This window comes from Siniperca chuatsi, linkage group LG11, assembly GCF_020085105.1.
Source record: "Siniperca chuatsi isolate FFG_IHB_CAS linkage group LG11, ASM2008510v1, whole genome shotgun sequence".
Classification (NCBI taxonomy): domain Eukaryota; kingdom Metazoa; phylum Chordata; class Actinopteri; order Centrarchiformes; family Sinipercidae; genus Siniperca; species Siniperca chuatsi.
Genome location: NC_058052.1, coordinates 10963896 through 10987501, shown reverse-complemented (window position 1 = coordinate 10987501; position 23606 = coordinate 10963896). Strand labels below are relative to the sequence as shown.

The 23606-nt window shown below is 41.0% G+C and overlaps 1 protein-coding gene across 5 annotated transcripts in view; it reads right to left on the bottom strand.

Moving 5' to 3' along the window:
- Positions 1-23606, bottom strand: part of macrod2 (mono-ADP ribosylhydrolase 2) — a 390748-nt gene that overhangs the window by 26488 nt on the left and 340654 nt on the right. For all 5 annotated transcript variants that reach the window (XM_044213250.1, XM_044213245.1, XM_044213249.1 and 2 more), the window contains exons 9-10: positions 7092-7170; positions 1200-1238 (exon numbers count right to left, since the gene is read on the bottom strand). In XM_044213250.1, coding sequence (XP_044069185.1) covers positions 1200-1238; positions 7092-7170 — 118 coding nt within the window. The remainder of the gene's footprint in view (positions 1-1199; positions 1239-7091; positions 7171-23606) is intronic.

Genomic DNA, 23606 nt, shown 5'->3' with positions numbered 1-23606 from the left:
TAGGAATTATCAGGGGTTACTTCAGTTGGCTTGATATGGTCTGGTGCTATGTTATTATATAGTACGCAGTGTAAAATAGCTGGTGAGGAACGCTACAGAAAACAACATAGTCGCTCAGGCGCTAACTATAGGACAAACTCTCAAATGCAGTTCCTCTCAGCCAAGTCTTTATGATTTAGCCATTACGTGCACATTGTTTCACTCTGGAATATCACATTTTACAGTACACTTATAAAACAGCCCTTTTATGTTCACCCAAAATGGAATCTCATTGAAAACACAGATGCGTGTAATTGGCAAATCATGGGGGTGACTTTGGGAGGAAAAACATTTTGATAGCACCCTGGGTTCTACATCTATGGTAATCTGAACACTTCCTTCGACAGACAGTAAAACTAACATTGTTCTCTGCTTGGTTGGTTGCACGTGTACTATGACGTCTTCGAGGGACACAGCAGTTAGACCTGGCAAGCCCCTGCTCTGAATCCCCTCGTACTCATAAAGAAAACGTGCCATCAGGTGCTTTCTAAGACCTACTGTACCTTGGAGAAAACTGCTAGAGGCAGTACATTTCATCAAACATTTCATAAAAATTAAATATTTTGTCTAGCAAGGAGAAAAAAAAGTAACTGCTGCTAAACTCTATTGTCTCCATTGTTCCTGCTATTCAAACAATATACACATTTCCATGAGGCTTTCTGTTTGTGCCATTGCTTATTCAGGACATCAGTGCACAGACAAATGTCAATAGTTTATCCCGATAAGCAGTATCTGGGAGTTTCAGGCCGTGCGCCAAGATGGTGCTGTGACAAAAGCATTATGCACTGACAGTTGTGTTTGTGCTATTGCCTGGCGCATGCTGCGGAGGGATGTTCCTCTGCTGTTTCTTTGTCACTGCTGTTTCTTTAGGTGGTCTGAAGGCATTGTGCCCGTAAGCCGGATGAAGAGAATGGTGTTGGGAATTAGCTGTGGATATAAGCTCTTGTAATGTAATGTACCTGACATGAAGTATTTTTAACTGTGATATGTCAGGCCCGGGATTCAACTTGTCATCAAATAAATAAATATTCAATTTCATCTGCTGCATAAAACGTAGCAAAACACTGTCACTAGTTGAAGCTACTCCACTCATTCAGCCTCTGTGTGCTTTAATGGAGGTGTAAGGTGAAAAGGCAACCATGAAATATTCTGTCACTCACCTCCCTTCAGCTGCTCCTCTGTAACCTCCATGTCATTGTCTGGCAGAGGGGGAGAAAAGACAGCGTGTCAAACCATGATATTTTATAATGTACAATACAGTGAGTCATCACAACTTGTCTCCTTGATTATAATGTTAGAGCACAGTATTTTGATGCCACACTTCTATGTACTCTGTCTGTTTCAATCAGTCAACCAATGAAACTAGAACCTGTGGTGCTTCCTCACAATGTGATTGAAATATGATAGGTTTGCGAAAAGAAAGACATATCCCCTTCACATGTCCATAAGCCGGCTGTTGAAACTCCTTCACCTCCTCTTTCCACACCAGCTGCCATGCTCCGAAATCTTACCAACAACCCTTCACAGCCTCCCTCAATTCCCCCACCAGACGGCCTTGGATCTAGTGAGTTATTACACCAAATGACTGTGTGTGTGGGTGTGTGTTTGGGGGGGGGGGGTCACATTCATGAGACATTCTTTTTCAATTAAATCTATACTGGCTCAGCGTAAATGACACAAAACCTCCCATTTCCTCAAATTACATGGACTTCAGGCTGGGGCGGACAACTGCGCCTTAAAAAAACCCTTTGATTTTCTCTTCTTTTCTCTATACCTCTATTGTGTGAGACAGACTGAGTGAACTAGAGGTGTTTCTGGGTGGATGAGTTGAGTTGCACTGTGGGAGATGAGAAGGAGGCTTTGGATTGCGCTTCAGGAGGAACTGCAGAGTGAGAGACGGGGAGAGAGGAACTGTGGATGCCTGCTCCCGGCTCCCATCACACAAACACACACTCATACACACTCAGCATGCCTCAAGATGCTTATGTATATAGTATGTGTGTGCTTGTGTTTTAATGTGCACGGTTCATATGAATGGAATACGCAGTATGTGTGAGGGCATATATATATTTATATATAAGCGTTAGCTTTGATGAAAGGCTGTTGTCATCTGTTCTGTAGAAGTGTAACCATCAGAGCTCCCTGTGGATCCAGCGACAGACTTTTCTTTTGTGTTAACACTGAATCTAAAGGTACAGTGCATTAATCTAACCCTGCTTGGGGAAACAAAGGAAGGCCCACTGATACAGTATAACAATAGTGCAAGAATGGAAACATGGGTTGTCTCAGCTACTGCCACATGCGATAATATTATTACCACTGCTCAACACTGCTGTCAACACAGGAGATGTATGTGTCTTAGTATACAATAACAATACATGACACCTTTATTTCTTTCCTTCTTTTTTTTCTAGGTGTAAAGTCAACACAATCGCTTGGTTAGATTCACTCAAGGGATTCTTACTAGATGGCTTGCTTGATCTTTGGATGAACAAAAACTATTATGATATGAAACGGATGAAAAACTATCAACTGTTCAATAGTTTGACATTTTGGGTTTGATTAATGCCACTGTCATTTCTGTGCGCTAAATATGACACTAGAGCCAGGAGCTGGTTGGCATAGGTCTCAGCATAAAGACTATATGCAGGGAAATGGCTAAATTAGATATATGGTGGTAATTAGTGAACTTTAGAGGTGCTTGTAGGCAGATTTCTTTTTACTTTGGACAGAGCCAGGCTAGCTGTTTCCATCTGGTTCCTGGTTCAGGTCTTTATGCTAAGCTAAGCTAACCATCTCTTGGCTCTAGCTTCATTTTAATGGACAGATATAAGAGTGGCATCGATCCTCTCATCTAACTCTTGGAAAGACATATCGATCTTTTGATCAAATTCTTGACAAGAAAGTGAAAGAACTATTCCTCTGAGTTACATTTTTCACCCATATGTTGGAATACCTTGCCGTTATGTGATGGATTTAAAATTTTAAACTGAATTGTATTATTGTATTATTAAAAAGTAACCATGTCTGGCCAATTCTGTACATGTTGATGAGCAGGTAGTCGGGATATGTATTTGTACATTTTCTGTACATTTGTACATGTCTGTGATTTATGCACAAATGTGAACATTTTCACATATGATGAGCTAAACTGAATCCTCATATCTGCCAAAGCTGACTGAGAGCCACTGTGCTTTCTGGCAATCATATCACTAACACACCATGGTCTCCTCATTTCCCTGGCCCGAGGGACAGCCTTGTGAAACCAACACAGACTTCATTTTCACCCCTCACATGGTTCCTGTAGCCCTTCATATCCTCTGTCAGCAAATTACATGTGTGTGATAGAAGCATGTGCATAACACAGCTTTACTTCTTCCAAAGCAGTGGGGGGTTGAGGCGATGCTTCTATTATGGACATTTGGGGGTAGGTGTGTGGGTTCTGGGGTTGGGAGTATGGAGTGTATTAAGAGTGTATTATGTAAATAAATGTCAATTGGAAAGTCAGTGAAACAGTTGAAGAGAATGCAGCAGCCCCTGCAGATCTGTGGGCTGTGTTAATATTGTTAGCACTATGGCTGATTGAGGAGAAGAAGAGTTGGAGCCCAGCTTGTGGGCAACCACCCGGATCATCTTAGTGGCAGAGTGTACCCAGAATCAATTTCAACATGCTTTTACTCTCGATAACCACAGCTGCCTGACTGCTTCCATGCTCACAAATAATACGTGCCAAGGCAAGCATGTGGTCAGTCATGATCTATGAACCAATCTGAATACTTAATAGAATCATGTCATATGATTAATTGCATTGATTACGCTATGCACGTTAATTAATTAATGGTTATACTTTATATTCAATTTTTCTGAAAATATAACCATGGTAATTCCTTGAAATGTTCTGGTTGCTGTTTCTAGGTGTGCGTATTCCTTCAAACGATGCAAACACAGTCGGTCCTGTTAACCAGATAGCGAGACTGTCACAGCACCTTTGAGATGTGTACAGTTTATGGCTTTTCAAAGTAATGAATAGGTTATTATATCACTGGTTATGAGCTCAGCTGGTGAGGTGGGTAATGGATGGTGAATGGTAGTACAGAGGCAAAAGCTTTACGTGTAGTTGCTGAGTGTATTAGCTTATTTGTCTATTTGCATATTTTAGTATTTGTGTGTTTGAAAGGCCTCCTTTACAAAATGTATGACTCTAAACAACTGAAGTGCTCCCTGAGCTGGCGCTACATAACAAGACCTTTGTCTGTTTGCGAGAACTCCATCAACATCATCAAACAGCAGCTCGTCTGGTTAGTCTGTTTGAACACCGGGTACATACCACTGCAAAAAAAATCTGCAGTCATTTGTGTAAATGTTTTGCTGTGATGTCAACGTTCTAGTATTCAATACTCGACTAAGTGAACTTTGCTGTTTTACATATACGTGTTGCGTGTCGTGGCTGATGTGCCTGTATGCAGGTGTGTATGAGTATTCTTGTCAGCACAGGCTATTTTTCAGTTTCCTCCTTCTGCGGAGATGCAACCATATTTTGGCTCTCTCATGGTGACAGCTTGTGGCAATGCACATTGTAATAAAGCAATTTCCTGTATGCAAATGTCCTGTTTACACGTTCCTGCTCCAGTCATTGTCACTTGACAGATTGCTTGAAAATGAGGAAAGCAGCTATACGATGAAAAATGAGAATAGTAAGACTTCAATAAAAAATCTATTGTGCCTACTCTCAGCTCTAGACATGCTTGAAACTGATGTCACAGGGAAGAACCTGAGTTTAACACGACCACACACATACAAAATTACAGAGAGATCTAGGCCACTATTCACAACAGCTCCATGACAGCTTGCTTGGAGAGGAGGCGGTGGAGAAGCCCCTCCTTGATATAATGAGGAAGAATAATAGAAAGTGGACGGATGAGGTAATGGGCAAGTGGCATGGGAACAAGGAGAGGTGTAAGTGAGAATTGGTGAGGAAAGCGGAGGAAAGAATAGGGAGGGTCGACGTGACAGAGGGTTATTGAAAGTGAGAGGATGTTGCAGGAGACAGAATGGCCTCTGTGTGATGAAATCAGTGTTGCCGCAAGTTCTACCTGAAACTGTCTCTAGCAGTGAGGATGATGGGATGTTCTGAAAGTGCTCGAGCACACCTGCAGAGCTAATTCACATTCTCTGATTCACTACTGCCATTCTGCGCAGGCTAAATGCAAGTCTTTTCACACTACAGGGTTATGCATTCCCTACATGGTGCAATCATACCAATCAGCATTTCTTTCTTTAAAACACACGTATCAACTACTGTTAAAGCCTGGCTGGATAAAACATTTGAATTTACTCCCTTAGTTGAGTGTCTGGTCTACAATCACAGAGCCAGTGATTATGGTATCTTTGAGTTCTTCCTTGTGGAGCATCTTAAAAGAGCTGTTGTTTTCATAGAGTATGGTACAGTAAAAGCTTTGAACGAGCACATGAGGTGAAAGATTGGAGCAGGTGTAGGCAAGCGGTGTAAAAAGAACTTGTCTGCCTCACTCCAGACAATGACCCTGAGTGGGATTGTAACACTTATTTAGCCACTTGGTCTATATTGGAATTAGTATCTTCTCTAGCCCACACATACACAGAGCAGTGATAAAGGTGGCTCTGATCCCAGAGGTCAAAGGGGAAACATGACAGGCGAGACACTGTGGTGAGGAAAAGCACAGCTGTGTGCTGTGGTAGCCTTCTGGAACGACAGCACATTTAATCCAAGACTGACCTTTGCCTCCCTCATTAGCAACTCATTGCATGACAAACAATAGTTTTTAAAGAGTTATCTTCTAATAATAAAAAACTTTTCTGATTTTCCTTTGTGACACTCACAGAGCTGGTTATTTTCTTTCCTCTCTGTTCCCAGTCATGGAGAGATATAGGGCATTTAAACACTGACAGCACTTGTAAATGGCGAGAGTGATAACTGGAGAACAACAGCTCCAGATTCTCAACCCACAGCACTAATATGATGAGACGGGTGCTGGGTGCATGGGGGCAGGCAATATAATTAAAGTCTCTCCCCAGAATGTAATCTTTCAGGGAAGAGTCTGGGCGGGGAGCAGGATAGATGATGGGCGCGTAGGGGAACAAAACACTCTCCATCTGGGAGCAGCGAGATGAAGGCCTGAGAGCCGGTATTCCGTTGGGGAGGTAGGGAGGGAAAAGTGAGGTAAAAGGGAGGTAATGCTAGGCTGGTGAAGCCAGCCTGCCTCTTTCAGCTCCCCAGCTATTAAACTCAATCCTCCGTGGAGCCCCCATCAGAGCTGGTGACTGCTCCTGGCCCCCGAAAAAAGATGATGGCATGAAAGGTGGGAGGGAATTGAGAGAGAGGCAGGAAAGAAAGTGGGAGCAGAAGATAATGGATGTTTGTTTATTTCACATACAGAATTGAGGAGCAGTAACCAAGGACGATCAGTGGTTGTTATGCATCCCTGGATTTTTTAGTTCTTGCAGGAGACATTCACTGCCGAGGACCATTATTACAGTCAATCAAATCTGACATTATTGTCTCATCAGAATATTAAGAATTATGTAAAATATCAGCTTGCTGGTTAACTGACAAGAAGCTTAACTAACTATTCCAATCCTATTAAGACAATCCACAGAGAACCTGACGCACGTTGTACGAACTGTCAGCATACATTCTCATTGTTAATCTCCTAAATGTCCGGGCAGGTGCATTTGTGTGCATTTGTTTACATTTGAAGGTGTCACCCCAGCCTGACAGGTCCTTATACTACTGCTTCTGCTACTACTGCTGAACACGATATCTTTTGCTGCAGATGTTTCCAATGATACACAAGGTAGCAAAGCCGCCTAGGTCTATACAGATGGTCAATTGGGTAGGTGGTGACATCACATATTACACTAAACCTTCTAAAGGAGGCCTTGGAAAAACACAGCATATTAATTCATCAATCCATTAGCTAGTTCAACTCAAAACAGCAATGGGTAACAGGTTAAATGTAATGATACTGTATTAATGATATGCAGTCCAGTCAATTAGAAGTCAACACACATACCTTGGAAAATGACAGACATTTTCTTCTTGTAGATGGCAAAGTCGGTCTCAAGGAAGACACAGAAAATGACCCGTGTGATCTGCACAGGAAGAAAAAGACATGGAAGAGCAATAAGTGTACAAGCTCATTGCAAAAGTTTCCCTGGTGAATTACATGGCAGGAAAACTAAGTGGACAAGTTTAGATCTGACAATAGTAGTCTGCATCAGCAGGAAACAATCATAGCCGTTCAGAAATCTAATTAGTTACCTTCCCAATCAAGACCACCCAAACTAGACCCTGTGAGACAGCCTTTAGAAAATATTACAGCAAATTACATCAGAATAAGCATTATTGAATGGGTGCATTGGTTAGAGCAGAGCAGTACGCCTCAGTATCACACAAAGTGCAACGACATGAAATTGCATCATTAAAGATGAGCAATGGAGAATACTTTCACCAAAATTGAAAATTACAAATGAAAATGGCAAATAAATGACTAAGGATCATGAATGATCATTGTGTAACAGTAAGTTACATCAGTGACAACTTTGAAACAGTTAAGTGGTCAACACTAAACATCAACTGTAATGTGTTATATGTTGAACACAGACTGACACGAAGGTGACAGAGGATTCACGTCTTAACAATATTGGAAAGAAATCTATTGTATATGACGGCTGCTAAGACAAAGTAAAAGTCTGTCTGCAACAGTATGTTTGTGTAAAAAGGTTTAAAAAATTCATTGAAGGTGAAATCAGTGATATGTCAGTGGCTCTTCGCACACAACATAACCTTATTAACTCAGTGGGTGCTGATGATCAATGCCAGTCACTCCTCTGTTTCCTCACTGCCTACTGAGATTTCAAACTTTCTAATCACTATGGATGACCTGGCTTTCTGTATTTGTTCCTGATGCTCCCAGACCCCCTAAACTCCCAACTGTGCATTCAACACTTAGTTTCTCCAAAACCAGATAAATCATTTGTGCATTATTTGAAAGCTGTAACTTCACACTCCGAAACACTGTTGCAGTGTTGGCATTATATTTTTGGTACGGATAACCAACCTTTGATGTGGCTAACGTTAACCACAAAGTTAGCTTAGGTCTGCTGTTGATGCAGCACAGCAATGGCTGCCATAGGATGATGATAAAGAGACAAATTTTATTGATAACTTTTTAGCAGCATTGCCAAGGGGAACAGATTAGAAAGCAAACAGGTTCCTTTCTGTTTGATGAACAGAACAAACAGTAATGTAAAACAAAGCTCTGAATGAGCTCACTGGCTCTTAGACTTGACAAGGAGTTTATAATGACAAATCATTATGTATTAATTAACTTCCAGCATATCCGAGTTATTTTACTTGAATTTGTTGGCTCAGTAGAAATCTAATAACCATGTTGTTTTTCACCCTCTGGGAAAATAAATCAGAGGATGATAAAGTTGGAGAGCACGATGGTCTTTGGTACTTTCAGTAGCTCAGACATACGTCAAATAATTGTATATGTGAATAATGTATAAATAATATATAAATGTCACTTATTCAATCAACAATTTGACAAATTTAGCAAATCATACAGATAGCATTCATGAAACCATCATTTTCTTTGTGTTATAATTCATACTGTAAACAGGGGGACTACTTTTGGGTTATAAACACTGATATAAAGCTATCTACATGCCATGTACACTTTCCATACTGTGACAATGTGTCTAAAACTATTTGTACATGGAGCTGTTGGAAGATTGCAGATCACCTCTTTCACTTTCACCTTTCTCCACTGGAGTCTCAGATGTGCAGGCATCAGTCACAGTCACAGAGATGCATTACACACCACGACAGCAGATCATCGCTTGACTGAATAATGGCAATTTTATACAACAGCTGTAATGGTGGGTAGCTGCCCATCCTCCTCCATGCAGGATAGTGAAGTTATGGGTGAATAAAGGGAACTCACCAGCTTTAGCCCCATTCCTGACCCTGCCCAACACAAGGATCCGATTCAAAGAGGCACCCTTCTGGTGCTCATACAGACATATATCTATTAATAGTTTATGATCTGTGCTTTGGAGTAAATGTTAGGAGCTGCATCCAGGATGGTAACATTTTATTTTGCTAGATGTCTTGGGGGGGCTTTGTTCACAAAATGTAGACTCACTCTCTCAACCCCTCAACCTCGACAGAAAATGAAAGAAATCTTTAAGTCTCCTTTGAAGTCATGGGCTCACTGACAAACAGATTGTGCGAAAGCTGATAATACGCCAAGATAGTGCATACCACTGGGTGCTGGAAGGCCACAGGACAGCAGCTCCCCAGGAATTTCCATTACTCTTTTATGGAGCTCTACTCTAAAACTGACTGCCCACTGTGAAACAGGATGAATCATGAATTCATGCCTTGCATTGAAGCACACAGAAATGCTGGTGTGCGCACATGTGGACACAGGCACACACGCACAGACACCATTGATGGTAATTACATTTCTAACTGACAACTTGTGCTAAAACAAAAACAAACGGAAAATCTTAGTATCCATGTCATGTAGACTCTTCTCTCTGTCAATCTCACAATATCTTGTGTAGTTTCTGTTACAGCATGTCCACATTCTGCAGAAGACTTGGGCAAGTTCTTTTATTCTACAGATCAGAAACACATCGTATGGTCTTTGACAGATATCAGCCAGACCAGGATGCCAAATAAAAAACAAAAATGCCAGTGTAGAACATTGACTTTCTGTCTGTATCCATACCAACTGTTGGCCAAAGCTTCTTATGTGCATAAAATGAATCAAATACAACAGAGAAGGTGACTTTTTCTTTGTAAAAGTAAGTTTCACCAGTCTGTACTTAAAATAGCTTGTTCTTTCAAAGTCAACCAGAGACGGCTTATCTCCCGCACGCACGCATACACTACTGAATTGTCATAGAAGAAGAATCCATGAATAGTTGAGAGCCTTTTCCTGAATGGTAGTCTGAACCAGAATCATATGCACCAGTTATTAATCATATACACTTTAAAATACACAGTTTGTTATCATGTGGATTAGTGACGACACACAAGATGATCTTTCACAGCTGCTTTATATTGATTATTTTTTGCATGATGGCATTATACTGTATGAGTTTATGAGAATTATATTTAAAAGTGGAATATATTAATTGCTCCCACAAGAAAAACCCCAAAACAAAACAGACTCTTTTGGCCAATAAGGGTGAAAGGGAGCACGATTTACATGAGCACTGCAGAGCAGAAAATGTTATTAAATACGTCATTTTAGATTTTCAATTTTGGAGAAGAGGCTCAATATTTTGGTCTGAGGCTGTGAGGTGTGTGTATGTAAGTGTGTGTGTGTGTGTGTGTGTGTGTGTGTGTGTCGAGTGTGCACCCAGCAGCCGCCAAGGTTGAAAAAGTTAATGGAAGACTAATTAGAAAGCTGAGATCACGGCATGCTAGCCTGCCTAGTCATTACTCATCCCTGATTGGTGGGCCTTTGCCAAAGTATGAGCGCAATATGACCGGGATGGGAGGGATGTTCGTCTTGACAGAAATGTGTTCTGCACAATAAGGTGCGAGACTGTGTAGTTTGCTTGACCTGTCGCTCTTTGAGCTGCACTTGGTGAAGACCCAGCCAACTTGGAGAAACGCTAAGAATTCAATGAACTCAAAGGTTTTTGACAAAAAGGAAGACACTCCTTTAATTAAGTACAAATCAAAGTGGTATTTGGAAATGTTTCCAGTGAATTATTTCATCTCTGATGAGTCCTAGAAAATATGTGAAAACTAGAGAAGATGTTGAGCCACTCAGCTGAGTTTCAACAGTGCGGTGAGGGAACACTTTATTTTCTATTACACCATAAACATTCATTTATCTGGCAGACATTATTTGTCAATGCTAATGCTGTACTGTAAAATATTTAATGATGCAGATTAAAGATTTCATTTCAATTATTTCATTTAAACCCTCAGCAGAACACTTTGTTCATCTAGTCTAATCAATTCAAAACCAATGCCTCTTAGTTGTAATTGAGCTCTGAATATATGATAATATAGACTAATTAAAATAATGCCATGGGTGCAACCTACGCCTTTGTAACTCATTTGCATGGCACATGAAATGCAAGAGAAACAAGATTTTGGAGTGGCTAGCTCTGTCAGTTTGTGGCAGATTCATGTGCCAAAGTATTAATGAGTAGCATATTACCAATATGAAAGTGTCCTTTACTCAAATCTCTTGTTTCATGAAATACTGTATGTGATTTTTAATTTGTGTGTATCTGCTCATCATTTTGGTGCAGGGCTCACCAGGTGCCCCAGACTCCTACTGGCTGGCTAACAGATGAGCTGTCATAGCTGGTCACCCATGCTCATAATTACATTGGGGGTACTGCCAGCAGAATCTGACGAGCAGCCACAACGCACGCACTTTTGCTACTTGCATTTCCTTCTTGATTCTGTCAATACAATAATAGGGACAGGTTGCCCTACCATGTCTGCTCCAGCTGGAGCGCAAACCCAAGGGAGATCTGTGTCTATGTGTCCTGTGCTGCCTCGTTACAGAGGCACCGGCTCATGCAGAATCCTGAACGGCTGCATCCAGATGGACAACAGCGACAGGAGACTGATATACAATATTAAAACTGGCTGAAATAATTCATTCATTCGCTTTATTTGCTTATGTTCACGGTCGTAGTGAGTAAACACCTGCATGCACTGGATGGAAGGGAACCTGGGCAGGTCACCAATCCATCATATATCATCATGCACACACACAGTAAATACATATTGTGTTTGTTTTGTTTATGATTTATTCATCTCTGACATGACATAGGAGTGTTGTACGTGTGATCATACAATGATAGTACATGTCATTGTTCGAGACAGATTGAATAATTTCAGCAATTTATTCCTGAGCCAGAAATATCTCCCCATAAAACACAGCCTTCTAGCTTCATCATCAAAGCCATAATCAGTGGGCGCTTGTCTCCTTTGTTGTCAGCAGCACTGGATTGCATAGAGGGTTCACTTTGAGGCAGGTGGACCATATCCAGGCCTTATTACTGATGTAATTACACACACCTGCGTCCCCCTCACCACTAGTACACAGAGCCTGCCGCTTGGAAAAGCATAGAAAAACTCAGCTTGGGTCTGACAGGCATCTATGGTCAGAGCTGTGTAAACACTCAAACACACATAAACATTCCTAGATCCGTCATGACCACGACAGCACAACTACTCAGTCCACGTTCTGCTGCTTAAAATCTGCTCTTCACTGAGACATCCCTCGTATCCCATCACTTTACCAGCGGTAGGGATTATGTTGGTGGCAGGGCTGACAGTGGCAGCCAGGCACTGGCACCGGCTACTCGGGTGAAGCTGTGAGCAGCTCCTCCATTTGACTTTGATTGACCCTGTCTGACGGGAGTGCTGCAGCTCCACCTGCAGCAAGATGGTGAATTATCATTTCAAAGAAGTGCCCAGAAAAGGTTATCCCTTTGAACAAAACGCCTCCATCCATACATCAAAGGAGAAGCCTGACATTGGGCTTTGAGAAGGCATGGTTACAACCAAAGCCTGAAAGAAAACGCTGAGCCCAAATTCTTACTTTCCAAAGCCGGTCGACATTAGACAGCCATTATATCACGATAAGGGCAATAGGATAGTCAGTGGAGTCAGCTTAATATTGCTAAACAGACGACAGATTTTGGTAAATGCTTATGTACACAATTATGCACGAGTGCTCAGCACAGTGTGACTGTGAGTGTAAATAGAACTGATAACATTCTGGTAAAACATCACCATGCTGCTTCTAAGGCCGTCTGCAGTGCAGAATGTAAAACATTTTGACAGGAAAATGCTGTCTTGCTAGATTTGGAAAAATCCATGCGATAATAAATCAGCAATATGTATGTTAATTCAACAAATGCTGTGTTTGCCTCACATTTTTTACACATTAGAGCTGAACAAATAGTTCCTACTGTATTATTTAGGCTTCATTGCTGCATGGCACTATAGACAAAATTTGGAGTACAGCATGCTTAAGGCATCTAGCATTTTAGCTCACATTTTCAAAAATTGTTCTCTCAAAGTGAAAGAGACAGCATTTGACTTTCACAGGCTTTGAGCCTTTCCTGCCAGCTCCCGCTGCCAGCAGCAGAAGCACTGTGCTATCTGATTTTTCTTTAAAAAAGACAGACACAATTTTAGCAGGAAAAACTCACAATTCATCCCTTGTATTTCATTTTATATTATTGTCATATTTAATCTTTCTGAAAGAGGAGGGCAGGCTTTATGGATTTTAAATTCTCCTGTAAATTTTGCAAATAAGAACACCAAACACAGTGGCTGAAAATATAAAAGGTGACTATTTTACCTCTGCGAGCTTGTTCCACCACAGTAAAGGAAAATGTCAATAACCTCCCACAGCAACAGCAACTGACATCACCTGACTGCAACTAAATGTTTAGTAGTACATAACCATTTACATTAATGAAAATCCACCAACAAGAGGACTTGTAAGTACCATGGAGGACATCTAAAGGAAGTACCTCCAGAAATTTGAGGTTCCCAGTACTACAGCATATTTTTGGCATGTGGCCAATGGTGAAATAGACTCCACTGACAAATTTGTCAATTAATATGGATGGTGAAATAATTATAATGATAAAATACTTGTGCTAAGTCTATAGGAAACAGTGTGCGTGTGAAGGAGAAGGATTGGGCCATTTTCTAATCATAAAGATGAGAGGTAGTGCAGCTGCGGACGAGGTCAGAGGGGAATGATGAAGGAAGGACTAATATGAGGGCTGTATCTATGATCCATGGCTGCATTGGTAATGATCTGACCACTGGCCTGTAACAACCTCTGCTGATGAGGCAGAATATGTGTGTGTATGTGAAGGTGGAGGGAGGATTCCTGCGATAACTTGTTGAAATGTACAAGAAATATATAAGGTCCAAACTTAGTGTTGGGCTTAAAAATAGAAATATAGTATTTTCCTTCTTGCTCAAAGTCAGATAAACTCTTCCTTTCTTATGTCTCTGTGAGTGTTTTAAAAGTATGTTGAATGCTGAGCTCAATTAACTCATCTTTCAACAGCTCAGTTAATGGATGTCTGTAGAACAACAAGCAAATCCAGAAATAGCAGACCTCAATTTGTAGAGAAATGTAATGGTGTGTTTCCTGACCTTAAAGAGAACTTGCTACATGAGCAAATAGATTTTCCAGTACCTGAGCTATGCTATTGTCTAGAACAAAGATCCCAATAGTTTATTGTGAGTATCCATTTATTGTGTATCTGGAAAATAAATCATAATCATAGCAGAAGTGGTATATGCCGTTGCCTCGCAATATTTTCTGTTTGCAAGGATCTTGCAATCTTCCTCACCCCTCCTGTTGAGCTTGTTTAAAGCAATGACTGGCCTCTGACACCTTTCCTGTGCTCTCAATTCCCATATTGACTACCAATAGGCAGTATTACATGTCAAGTTGAAGGATCAGTGCTTTGTGCGGATGTGTCAGGCTCTGTGTCTGCTCATCTTCTCTCCAGGATCACACAGGGGTTATCCTGCTTGGTTGTCAAATCCACTAATATTTTCATTTTTCCTGTTTCTAGTTGGTCAATACCTGTTCAGTCTCTGAGAGAGGTTGGTGTGTGCAGCCAGGTATAGACATCCTCTAAGCTGAACCTGTTACACCCAGCTCGTGTTGATGAAGTCATTATACAATGTGTGTTTCTTGTCAAATGGAAACAGTTTTCACACAACAAAGGCAAACACTTTTGGGTCCAGCAGAAGAGACTGTATAGGGAAAACACTGCCTCAGATAAATGAAATCCACTGATGCGCACTAAGGAAAATAAAACAATACAAATGTCTCTTTTCTATTTCTCAGATAAATCATTTTTGATGTTTCCCTCTTGTGTATGCAAGATTTGGAGTAGTCAGTGTGTGTCTCTGTGTGCTTGTTTGGCATGTCCGGCTTCTCCTTTTCAGCTGCATGTTTGCCCTGTCTGGGCTTGACTGGTCCTGAGGGGGTTTCCTGGGAGGAAATATGTGGTGTGATCCAGCCGGGTTCTTTCCAGTTTGAGCATTACACAAAAGCTGCCAGACAAATGGGAATCCAATCACAGCTCCCCATGGCAAAATTGCCTGAACTGCATATAAGCCTGAATCTGGAAGGGCACAGAAGAAGCACCAGTGACCTGTAATTTATCTAACAAAGATCCGCGTTTCTTCTGCAAAAACGGATGAGCTACAGCCACTAGCAATCAAGCCATGTCTTCATCCCGTACATTCTTTGATGCTCTCCAGCCTTGTAACCCAGTCAGTGCTTGAACATGATAATTCAGATGAGTGAGGGAGTGTCTGGGTTGTGCTATCCCTTGCTTCATGGAAATGCTAATAACTTTGCCAGCTCTCTAAGGTTTAACCCACAAGTGGTGGGTTTTTTTCCTGTGGAGGTTAATGCCATCAGGTCTGGAGGAACACTCATTAGAAAGTACTCTGCTTCACATACATCTTCTAGCGAAAGCTTTTACCCCTTTGTTACTTTTATAACAGAGCCCATACAAGATGCCAACACAATGTTCAGGCAGAGCTACTGTATTAATATATTTTCCTTTTCTTCCTGCTCATCCACCGTCTGCATTAGAGCTGGCACCAAACCCTCGGAGAAAAGGTTCATTAAAGCCCTTTTTGCTTTCAAATCCAAACAGTGACACAAACAGCTGAGTAGTACTCATTTCATCTCAAGTTTAGAGATGGACTTTTTTTCTGTCTACCATTTACCACCCATATAGAGACACATTCAAAATCTAAATCTTCTCATTATATTACTAAAACCATCCTCTGATAACATGAATAGTTACTGGAGGTTTTAGGTGTCTATATATACTGTATCTTACAAGGCAATAAAAAAGGATAAAGAAATACCCCCCAAAATTAAAAGTATAAGTGAACATGTGGTACAAAGAAAATGTGATCTTTTTCACATTAAAATGGCACTACAGCCACTGTGAGGTTATGACAGATTTACACACTGCTGAATAGAACTCAGGATGAGTGTAATGGCAGGGGAAAAAAAACAGAAAAACAGATCCTGAGAGTGATACCATATGGCTGTGTGTGTGAAACATCAAACAGGGAAGCAAGCCTTAAAGCAGAGGTGCTGTTTGACATAACTTACAAAGTGGAATGAAGATCTGATCTGGACTTTGTCAGATGTGTCAAGCAAATTTACAACCTCTCGTTCAATGTGAGTTGTAGAGAGTGTCTGGGCTATTTATTTACAGTGACAGAATGGCAGAAGGTAAAATGCTTTTCGAGGGATTAGGATTACCATGAAAGTAGAGAAAATAGTTAAACATTATAAGACACATAAATTTAAGAGACAACATAGCAGAATATTTGCTGGAGACTTTTACATGTTACAGTATCACTACTCAGTTATAATGTAAAGACCGGAAAACAATATAAACAAGCCAAAGTAGACAGGCACAGATGTTGATGTTGTAACTGGGTCGTAAATAAAATACAGTTCTCACAGAGAATACCCAAATCAGACTCTTTGAAAGCAGTGATTAAGATAAAATTGTCTGGTTTTGGTTTCCTCTGTTTTGCTGTAACTGGCAGCAGCAGAATGATAGGAGGTGCCTGAAGGTGTTTGCTCGGGAGATGGGAGGCTGATTAGATATTGTACATTTAAGTGGCTCACAAGGTTTATAGCAGGTTAATCAACTAAAGGAGAGTTAAACCATGGAGATTTGTGTAAATGATTGTCACCCACTGTAGTCTTTGCGTTTTCTTTTAATGACATACAGCTGTGTAATAGTAGATCTAGTCACTGAAAGGCCCAGTTATGGGCTGTTATATTATCATGACACAATGGTTACCTTTACAGCTGGCCTTAACATGCACATCTCACATCTGGATATCTGGACTCCAAAAAACACACCAAAATCTGATATATCTTTCCCTTAACAAAACAGATTGCTGAAGGAAGATTTTCTCTGATATTAATTCCTTATGTCCTTTTTGCTTCTTCTCTATCTGTGTGTATCACTATGATCTTTCTATGACAACATTGCTGTCCACACTAACTGCCTCCTGCTTACATGTTGAAAATGTAATTGTGTTTACATAGGTGCTATTAAATGTAATTTGCAGATTCTTGTCATTTTTAGTCGGGTGTTAATGTAACCAAATGTGTCACTGGCAGCCTCTAGATCAACCTTCATCTCATTCACAATCGGATTTGCTGGATCTTTGCTCTATCCAAATATAATCTGATTACCCTTTTTGGTGTTGATGTTAGGTGCAACATGGATCAAAAATCATGTATGGGAAAGATAATCTAAATCAGGATTAGGGTTTGAAGTCGGAGGAAGAAGACTTCTAATTAGCCAAGCCCTGCTATGTGAGCAGTTTTATTATACACTGAAAAAGACCAAAGTGCTGTCAAGCTGAATTCCTGACTAGTTATAAAAGAAAAAGTTATTGGTTTGATGGAACTAATGGGAACAAAACACATCTCACTGAACTACATGAACTTAGATTTGGAAGAGTTTAATACAAAGTTTAATGTAAAGAAAGTGTCTTAGAAATAATCTATGATCTAAATCTGTGAAGAAGCCAAATGAAGGCAACATTTTGTCATCATCTACAGTCTAGCGCAGTCATATCAGTGCAGTGGGGGAAGGGGGTGTAATGTAATTCTCCCCAGTCTCCCTGATGTGCATGATTTCTCTTAGAGAGACTGTGATATATCTATATTAGCGTCAGTGTCCTTATGCATGTTTGCCATGCTGCACCTCAGGATATAGAGCCACCTGCTAGTAACCCATAGGCCACTCAAAAACAACGAGGTATCCCTATAAGGGCCATCCAAGCCATTGATGCTAGAGAGTGTTACTAAAATAGGCAGCACTGTGCGTTTCAAACACCAATCCACAACAAAAAAAGCATTCAAAAGATCCCCCCGAGTAACACTAAAATTGCTAAAGTGGGTCTAATTAGCATGATTAGTGGAAGAAAGCTCTGTGCTCAACTCTTGAATATGAATCAAACCGTTTCACTTGCTGGCAGATCAAATAAAATCATCTACATGAACTACAGTATAGCAAGGTGCTTTTATTGGAAGGAAAAGAGCTGTAGAGCAGAAGATGGTTTATTTCTATGCAGAAACCACATTAGCTCAGGGTGCTGAGGTAGTCTGTGTCACGCATGATGGACGGTCATACAGCTCCACAGACTAATGTTTCCCAGCCTCCAAACTCTCCTTCAGCTTTCTACAACTATTCCAAGGAAGTCTCCAATCAATACAGTATCTGTTTCGGTAAAATCACTGACCTCCCCATTTCTAACACTGTTTTCCACACTGTCTCTTGTAACCTTCCTTAAACCTGACTGGAACCAAAGCTAGTCATCTCCCAGCCTCGTACAGTACTTCCTATCCACAAGAGATGGCTGACACTTTGCTAATGCGACAACTGCGTAACACGGGGCACAGAGGGCTGTGGTAATTAATAATGCTAATCTTACATCCCTTTGTATGTGCACTTTGAAAAAGACAAACAAGGATAAGTAGGAGAAAAGAAAACACACTGCAGAAAGGGTATGATGAATGAGTAGGCTCACTAAGTGAGTAATACCAGGGGATAAGAGAGAGTATTTCCCCCCTATTGTTAATACTTTAATAAACAAGGACATCCACTATTTTCAAAGTAATATATCCAGTCTAGGTACTAATTAATGTTCCTGATAAATACGGACCGTTAAAGATGTGTCGAGGGATTAATTAGATCAGTGGAAGAAGAGTCGCTAAGCATGCAGTGATATCACATGGGACTGTGGAGTAAAGAGGGAGACCACGCACTCTGTCATGTGGCAGAGACCTAGCCGGCTCAGTCTTAAGGAAATCCTCGCCTTCTCCATCAAGAGGAAACCACAGGCTAATATAATACCTCGAGATCCATAAGTAACAACCAACGGATAAACCAGTGGCAAAATAATGAAATGTGATTCGTCTTTACGTGGCAAACGACCACTTAAAACAGCATCTGAGCTGTAAAGAGGATCTGGGACGGGGCCTTTGGAAAAAACCATCATGGTGGTGTGTTGGGACAGACAAGCCCCCAGTAAGTCTGTCTTAACCACACCGCTAACCACGTCCAGGTGGATACTCTCACTCTCCCTTCACTGCCCGATCCTCAGAAGTGGGTCAACCCAGTACCAGAGAGGAAAAAAACTCTCAAGGAGGTACAGAATTTAATGTAATCAACAAGTTGCTGTTGTGTTTGTGACCGTGTAACACAGCACTGCCAAACACTGCTAAATTGAATCTTTAAAGTCTTAACATATTCCATAAAGCCATCTCTCCAGGATGAGAGGAACATGGAGGAATAAAGCCCACATTGACCCTGTGACCTCTGGAAGCGCACTCCTATATTGCCATTCTGCATGCCTGTGCTTTGACCTTTTCAAATCCCTCTTTAAAGGTTGTGTGTTCCTGTATCTGTGGGCTGCGCAGGCTCTGCAGGAGCAGCTGGCTGAGTGAGCGCACCTCGCCTTTCCACAGAGTGACCTACAAAGCTATTGTATTAAAAGAACCGTATTTATTGCCGCTCTCCACACCGATCTGTTCTACCTGCTGCATGGAGATCATAACCCTTCCTCAAACTCAAGTGCTCCTCCACTCAGCACTTTGAAAAGCTTTTAAGGCACAATTGGTTAGCGGGATCTCTGGAAGCCCATCGCTTGGCTGCTTTGAGAGGTGAAAGTGGTATTCAGGAACCACTGAAAGTTTAAACAGTCTGTGATATGTCTGTGCTGGGCCGTTTGAAACACAGTGCTGAGCTAGTACAGGCCAAGACTGGTCACTGATTACAATGGGTCAGTTTTTTTTAACCGTTACTGTTCATTACATCTTCATTTGTAATTATTTCTCTCATGAACATAAATGTAGAATCTCTAAAACTGATTTCTTGCATCAAGACTGAAATTCTTTATCAAAATGGTGTAATCTGGTAAAAACCCTTACTCCATATCTTAAAACCTGCATTAAAGAAATACTGACTGAGTGCTGACAGCAAGGATGTTACTCTAGCCAGAAGGAAGGCCTGAGCATGAAGGATTAACCAATTTTGGATGCAGTACAACAGAGCCTCGGTGTCCATATTCTACATAACTTCCTTCAAAATGAGTAGCACTTTCATATAAGTAAATAAAGCAGTTAAAATAGAAAATCCTTTTTGTTTTTCAAGCTAGAGTTGACCACAGAAGAGGCCATATCATTTCAAGCAGCTCTGATTTAGCAACAAAACAAAAACAATTAGCTGGAAACACTCTGTAACCAAGAGTAAAGAAGCCCAGGGCAAACAAGCCACAAGTTCCCCATAATTCCTCCAATAATCTAATTAAGATACTTACTGGAACCATGGCAAGCTAATGAGGGGGCTATGACACATTTGTACTCTAAACACTGTAGCGCTTTATCTTGTGCTGGGAAAATGGAATTATTTCCACAAATGCTTCTCAAGTCTGATATCCTTTCGCTCCTGGAATGGTTTTGTTTTGCCTGCACTATCTCATCTGCTCATCTCCACTCCAATCTTATTGTTAATTCTTCCAAGACATGGACACGATGCAATTCCATTTTAATGATTAAAAATAGAGGTTTCTAGAAAACCTAAGTAGGTTAAATAAACAGTGGAACTCCGACGGGCATAAACTAATGGCAGCACAGCTCTTTATCAGATATTTATAGCTCAGAGTAACAGTGGTGTGATATGGCTCTCTCCACAGGGATGTGGCTGTGGCTCTGTTCTGACATACAGTGTATCAGTGTCCTACTGTCTTTGTGACCTAAACATACAGAGGTACATGTCAGCAATGGTGCACACAGAGTGGTAACATGCTGTCCTGTGCGACTAAATCTTTAATTCATGTGCTGTGTCTGTGCAGGGTCCTTGCCTTGTTTTGGCCGATGGCTGCATGTCTGACAGGGGGTGGAAGGGTGGGGGTGTCGATAGATGGATTGAGGTGTAAGATGGTTGGGTGGAGTTAGGTGCATTTAAAAATCAAGGCAGATGGCAGGATGTGAGAATTTCAAAAAGAGATTTCTCTTCCTGCTTTGCGGTGCCCGCAGGTCGGCAGGGTCAACAGCCAGCTTTGCCGTCGCAGCCCACACTGCGCACACAGGAAGAGAGTGGGTCACTCTTTTATCACCAAGACATATTGAAAAAGCAGCTGAGAAAAGATCACAGCAGCACAGGGGGAACGCAGACCCGAGAGGTATATCTGTCCTGCTTTCACTTAGCCCGATAAGGTGTTGAGCCTGACAGCACTTTCATTTCTGCCACTTACTTATTTCATATCATTGGGCTGTAATGGGTTTTTGTGGATAACATCCCTTTCTTTTTCACTGTATTTTTTTCTAATTAAGATTCAGTATGACATGTTGAAGTCCTCTTGTTTTTGTAGCACCAGTTTATTGGAAAATGAAACCAAGCTTTCGTGAACAGGAGGGTAACCATAAGGAAGGAATTTAGTTTCTCATTGATCTTTAAATCTACAGACGCAATGCCTCAAAAAAAAACTAGTTTTCCTTAGAATATTCACTTTGAAGAAGTACTGTAAAACACCTATGAAACACACAAAGTTGACAAAGAAGTGGGTGAGGTGGTATTTGTAAAACCAAAAGGAAAAGGATAAACATAACCTCTGCCATGTTATATACAGTAGGCACTGTGAGGGGTCTGAACATTGATGGAGAAAGAAACTTGCATTAGTGCTGGAGCAGTATCACTTGTCACTACCTAGAATGATAACACAGATTTACATTTCTTTCCTTATTGAAATTCATCTTTCCTCAATGGTATGCTATAATTGGCACAGTTTAGTAATATGTGGCAACTGTATGAATATGAATCAACGAAGCTACCATAGAATATACTATATTTCAAATCAGCAGGCACATCTATCTTTTAGCACGCCCCAATTAAATTTGACATTCTGTATGAGGCATCTTTCAGCAGTCAGTGGTGTGTGTGTTTATGAATATGTATTCCTTTTACGGTGTCAATTAAGCATTGGATAAACGTCCATGATATGCTTTTGACGAGCTTAAGTGTAGTCAAACTAATTCTAATTAGCTGGTTTATAGGAGAGGCTCAGATTAAGTGTAAAGAGCTGTGGATGTCCCATTGGCACAAGGCTACGAGCCCATATGTGTGTGTTTTGTAGGAATAATAAATCGTCTCACATGTTTTACACTTCAGAGTTGTTCAGCCTTGGCGCTTAGCGGATTTGCTTGCCAACATTCCCAAGAAAAAAATCACACATCTGTAAGACATTTACAAAGTCGATGGTTGATGTGCTTTGGACAGTGTCATTAAAACATCCCGGGTTACGGCCTGTTATAAAAATGCCTAGCTATCCAGGTGTCAGGAGACATTTACTGGACTCCCAGAGGCTTTCTGAAGGAAAAGAGGATTTGGAAGTTTCAAGAAAAGACAAGAAAACGTGCATGAAAACCTCTTCACCTAAAACTGCAGGAAAGCTTCCAGAATGAGGATTAAGGTTCAACTTCCATCTGTGTGACGGACAGATGAGTACTTAGCAGACAATTATAATCCGTTAAAAGCTAATAAAAGCACCATCATGCTGTTTCAGCATGAGGTGAGCCAGGCTGGGGCTGATGCAGGCTCTTTCCCTCTGATTGGCTGTCTGCTGATGAGAGGTAGACATCTTATCTACAGCCCCAGTCCCCACAACAGCCTCAGGCTTAGGGGGTCAGAGGTCAGACCTGGGATCAATCACACGTCCACTGTGAATCCTACATGGGTTAATTTGGTAACTCATTTATCGGAAATGGGCTCTTGCTTCATATCAGTTTATTTGCCTCATGGAAGTAACACAGGTCTTTATTGCGCTGTTGAAGCGAGAGCCAGCTCCCATGTGCCTGCTTTGACTCACTGCAGTAGGCATGAGATCAAAATGGGACTACTTTTTGAGGTTTCTTCAATCTGAGAAAAAATACTAATATGCTGAACATCCATCAATATGCAGAGCAGTAAAAAGCGAAACTCAAACTGTCAGTGCCAGTCTGAATATGGTAGTGTGCCACTGCAGGACAACCAACCAACCTTTCATCTGCTTGGACCCAAGTACATTAGGGAACTCATTAGTACGCCAGTCTTTCAAACCAAAAACTCAGCATCCCTGTTATCCAGTCAGGGAAACATCTGCGTGATACCCATCCCTCCAGCACCACCCATGCATCTTCCAACATCCCAGGTTACTAGGTGATTGGTATCCAGGACACTCTAATCACATGTGGTAGTGATGTGTGATGTAAGCAATTAATTCATTGACTTAAGAGGTGTGTTTAATATGTAATATCCTGCTCATTATAATTTAAGTATGCAGCTATAAATCAAATGTCTGTCCATATAATTCAAAAGATAATAGCAAGAATACAGTATTTACTAGAAAATGTTTATTTCTTAGATCAAGGCATGTGGCTCCAAAGACTTTG